General features: G+C 56.7%; 1 protein-coding gene across 1 annotated transcript in view; it reads right to left on the reverse strand.

Moving 5' to 3' along the window:
- Positions 1–3,642, reverse strand: part of Syde1 (synapse defective Rho GTPase homolog 1) — a 7,709-nt gene extending 4,067 nt beyond the window's left edge. Inside the window, exons 1-4 of the mRNA XM_021174295.2 lie at positions 3,508–3,642; positions 1,549–1,890; positions 750–1,394; positions 355–569 (exon numbers count right to left, since the gene is read on the reverse strand). Coding sequence (XP_021029954.1) covers positions 355–569; positions 750–1,394; positions 1,549–1,890; positions 3,508–3,595 — 1,290 coding nt within the window. The 5' untranslated portion in view covers positions 3,596–3,642. The remainder of the gene's footprint in view (positions 1–354; positions 570–749; positions 1,395–1,548; positions 1,891–3,507) is intronic.
- Positions 3,643–3,648: the final 6 nt, after the last annotated feature.

The raw sequence follows: 3,648 nt of genomic DNA on the forward strand, positions 1-3,648 counted from the left end.
TCTCTCTCTCTCTCTCTCTCTTTCTTTCTTTCTTTCTTTCTTTCTTTCTTTCTTTCTTTCTTTCTTTCTTTCTTTCTTTCTTCTTTTTTTGGACAGGTGCCACCACGCTAGGCTACCTCCTTTCTTAACTCCCCCTGGCTACCTCCTTTCTTAACTCCCCCTGCCAGCTAGTTTGACATTTATGAAAGTCCAATCATCTTTCTCACTCCAAAGACTGAGTTCCATGAGGGCTAAGCTCTTGTAATAAAAAGGACAGATGATCCGTGGGTCCTGATGCTGCGGAGGGAGTGTTGGTTAAGGGGTTCCAAGGAATATGTATGTCTAAGGCAGCAGGAGTGGGGGCAGCCGACTCACCCGCAGCCCTCGGCATTCGATCTGCCCCACACACTTTCGGATGATGAGAGGCACCTGGCCTGGGGACTGCTCACGTTCTACCAGAAGCTGCAGAGGGAGCCCGAAAACACGGGGCTCCGCTGTGGCAGGGGCTTCTTGCTGTTCTGACAATGTTAGCTTGGCATAAAGAAGTCCCTGGGGTTCGAGTCGAACGGCCAGTTGTTGCGCTTGGCACCCTATAGATGCAAGGAGGACTGAGCCAGTTTTATCCTAAAAGTTTCTGTGTCCTGACTCCCCTCATCTAGAACACCCCTCCACCATGAAGCCCAGCCACCCTGGGCACCATGGGAGAACAGGATGCCCTTAGGTGGGTCTTTGTGTCTTGCTCTTACTTCCTGGAAGTCCCAACGTCTTACCTCGAAAGATGGTTGGCAGTAGCACAGTGCCCTGGGCACAAGGCCGGTGCCGCCTCACACCAGGGTCCCATGCAAGTACCAAGGCCCGCAGCAGACGAGCAGCCTCCAGCTCTAGGTGGAAGGTGTGGTCCAGCCTCAGAAAGTCTGGTCCGCTTCGAAGTGGCCCTGTGCGGGCCCGAGCTACCCCATCCACTTGGAGAAGGCAGCAGAGATCTCGTGGAGTAGCCCCGGGAATTGGTCGCAGACCCCCTAGCCCATACAGGTGCAGGCTGAGACGCCCCCAGAGGGCAGCTGGAGGAGTCCGGGCCGATGGACCCACTTCATAGGGCCGGAAGGCAGTGGGTGATGGCAGTCCTCCAGGACGCTCAGGCGAATCACCATCGCTGAGGTACCCACCCCTTGGGCTCCTAGTCCCTCCAGCCACTGATGCCTGCCCAGGAGTCCCCACACTGCTGTCCAGGTGATAGCGGCTGATGACAGAGCCTGCTGGGGCGGTCCTCTCTCTATCCCGGCCTGTGCGAGTACTTCTTAGGCTCAGGCGGCGCCGGAGCTCTGGCAGCTTTTTCATCTTCATTGAGAGGCGCCTGGCAGGGCCTGGGGACTTGGTACGGGAGGTTTTGGTAGGGGGGCTGGTAGGGGCTGCACCTGTAGGGAGAGCAAACTTCAGAGTCCAGGGCCTGGGATTGGAGTATGAATCTTGTGGTCCTTGCGGGGCTGAGGATAATATGGCTTAGGAACACCTGGAGTATAGGGTTTGAGGCTTGTGCGTGCTTGTAGGTGAATATAACACTGTGCTTACCTTGGATGTTGGCGCCTTCTGGCTCAGAGGAAGCTAGCTGTGATCCCAAGGGCTCAGGTGCTGGTGGTCTGGGGTCTTCTTCAGGGATGGGGTTGTACCAAATCTCACCAGCAGGCTCCCCACTGCTAGGTGTCCTAGGCCCCAAAGAGATCTCCTCTGGTGGTTTAGCCCCTCCTAGCACCCATCGGCGGCTACTGGGCTCCAGGCTTTGCAGGTAGGCCCCCCGAGTGGGGCTTCGAGGTGCCTCGGGGCTAGGTGGTACCTCTGCTCCAGCCTGAGACCCTTCAAGGACACGAGGTTCTGGTTCTGGGGGTTTGGGCTCTGAGCGCTGGGCTGGGTGGCCTGGTGGAGAATGAAGATGGTAAGACCCAACTCTCGAGTTTCCAGAGGTCCAGGGCGGCAGTCTAGCTAATTGGCTTCAGCCCTCACTTCACATAACCAATTCGACAGCAAGGAAGCTCTTTGCTAGCCTGGAGCCACTGCCTCCCTTGGAACCAGCTGTTTTGTTTGGTTCTAGCAGCTAGCTAATACTTTTGCAGTCCTAGCTTCAAGGTCCCCTGCCCCAGCCCCTAGTAATGCAAAAGGGACTGTGAACCAGCCTCAAGAGCCCAGGTCAAATGTCCTTGGAACCTCAGGACATTTCGGCTCTGTCACCCCTCTCCCAGACATTCCATTAATCCTAGAATCTTATGCCTGTCCCTTCTCATTGAGTGGCCTCGAGCAAGCCATTTTCCTGATGCTCCATGTCCTGTTTATGAGGAGATTCAGTATCATCATATTCTCAACCCCCTTCCGGCTTGGAGCTCAGTGTGAGAAGCAACTTTAGACAATAGGATCTGTAGCCCTGCTCAAGGCCCTAGTAGATGCTGCTGCTGGGAAGGCAGGGCAGGGAATGCTGTAGCCCTGCTCAAGGCCCTAGTAGATGCTGCTGGGAAGGCAGGGCAGGGAACGCTGGTTTCTTTTTCATTCAGCACCCTTTTCCCATTTCCCAAATCCTGCCCACAAGTTCTCTTGGATCTTGCCCCTCAGCCCAAGCCAGATTTCTACAGTCAGTGCCCTGTTACCCTGCCCCCCTTATCTTGGCTCTATTCTTTCTCTGACATCATGGTTGATTTCCTGTGTGTGTTTATGTGTGGGCACCCGGATCCCTTCTCTGGCCCTGGGACCCTTGGGACACCCTGGGAACGGCCCGGGAGGAAGAGTCAGGTCCTTGGTATAGTGGCCTCCCTCCTTTAACTGGTTCCTTCCGAAGCCCCCTACCCATACAGCTTTCGTTCCTTTCCATTTCATTCTTGCTGTCTGTGGACCCCCAGATTTAAGGATCTTCTATTTCCACCCTTTGGCCCTCTGTTTCAGGTCTCTGTCATCAGTAGCATAGTCCAGAGAATTGTTTAAAGTCAGTTCACAGGCCCGGGACAAATCACCCAACAACCACGTGCCTCAGTTTCTCTCTGTCTTAATAAATAGGACGGTTTCTTGGGGCTGGCCACAGTAGGTGCGGCTGCAGCCTCTGGAGCGATGGTGGCATGGAATTGGGGGAAAGACTGCAATAATAAATATAACCCCGCAGACCTCTCTTTGGTACAGGAGTGTGTACCCAGGAGAGGTGCCCACCACCCAGCCATGTCGATGCCACACAGCTGTCCCCACCTCCCGCCCCTGCCCCGCCACTCTCTGGGCGCCCCTTCGAGGCCCCATTTCCTGTCAGGGGTGAGGCCCCCCTGCCGGGTCTTGCAAGTATCCCTGGGGCTGGCATCTCAGGCCAGCTGCACATAACGGTCCGTGCCCCCTCCCCCCCAGCCCCCCAGCCTTACAAAGATCCGGTGCATATTCCTCTCTTGCATCAGGGCTCGCTCCCGGCTTACCCACTAGGTCCAGCTGCGTACCCTACCGGGGACCTGGGGATCTGAGGCTGAGCGAGGCTCCCTTCTCTTACTTTCCGAGAGCCCCCGCACTCACCCCGGTCCTTGGCGTCTGACTTTTTTCGAGGAAGTTTCTCCCGACCCCGCAGGCGGGAGAAGGTCTTCCTGAGCAGCGGCTCGGCCATGCTTGGGCCGCGGCCGGCCGAGTGCGCGCCCCGGGGCTGCGGCCGCCCGCCCC

Source organism: Mus caroli, chromosome 10 (genome assembly GCF_900094665.2).
Source record: "Mus caroli chromosome 10, CAROLI_EIJ_v1.1, whole genome shotgun sequence".
In the NCBI taxonomy this organism is placed as follows: Eukaryota; Metazoa; Chordata; class Mammalia; order Rodentia; family Muridae; genus Mus; species Mus caroli.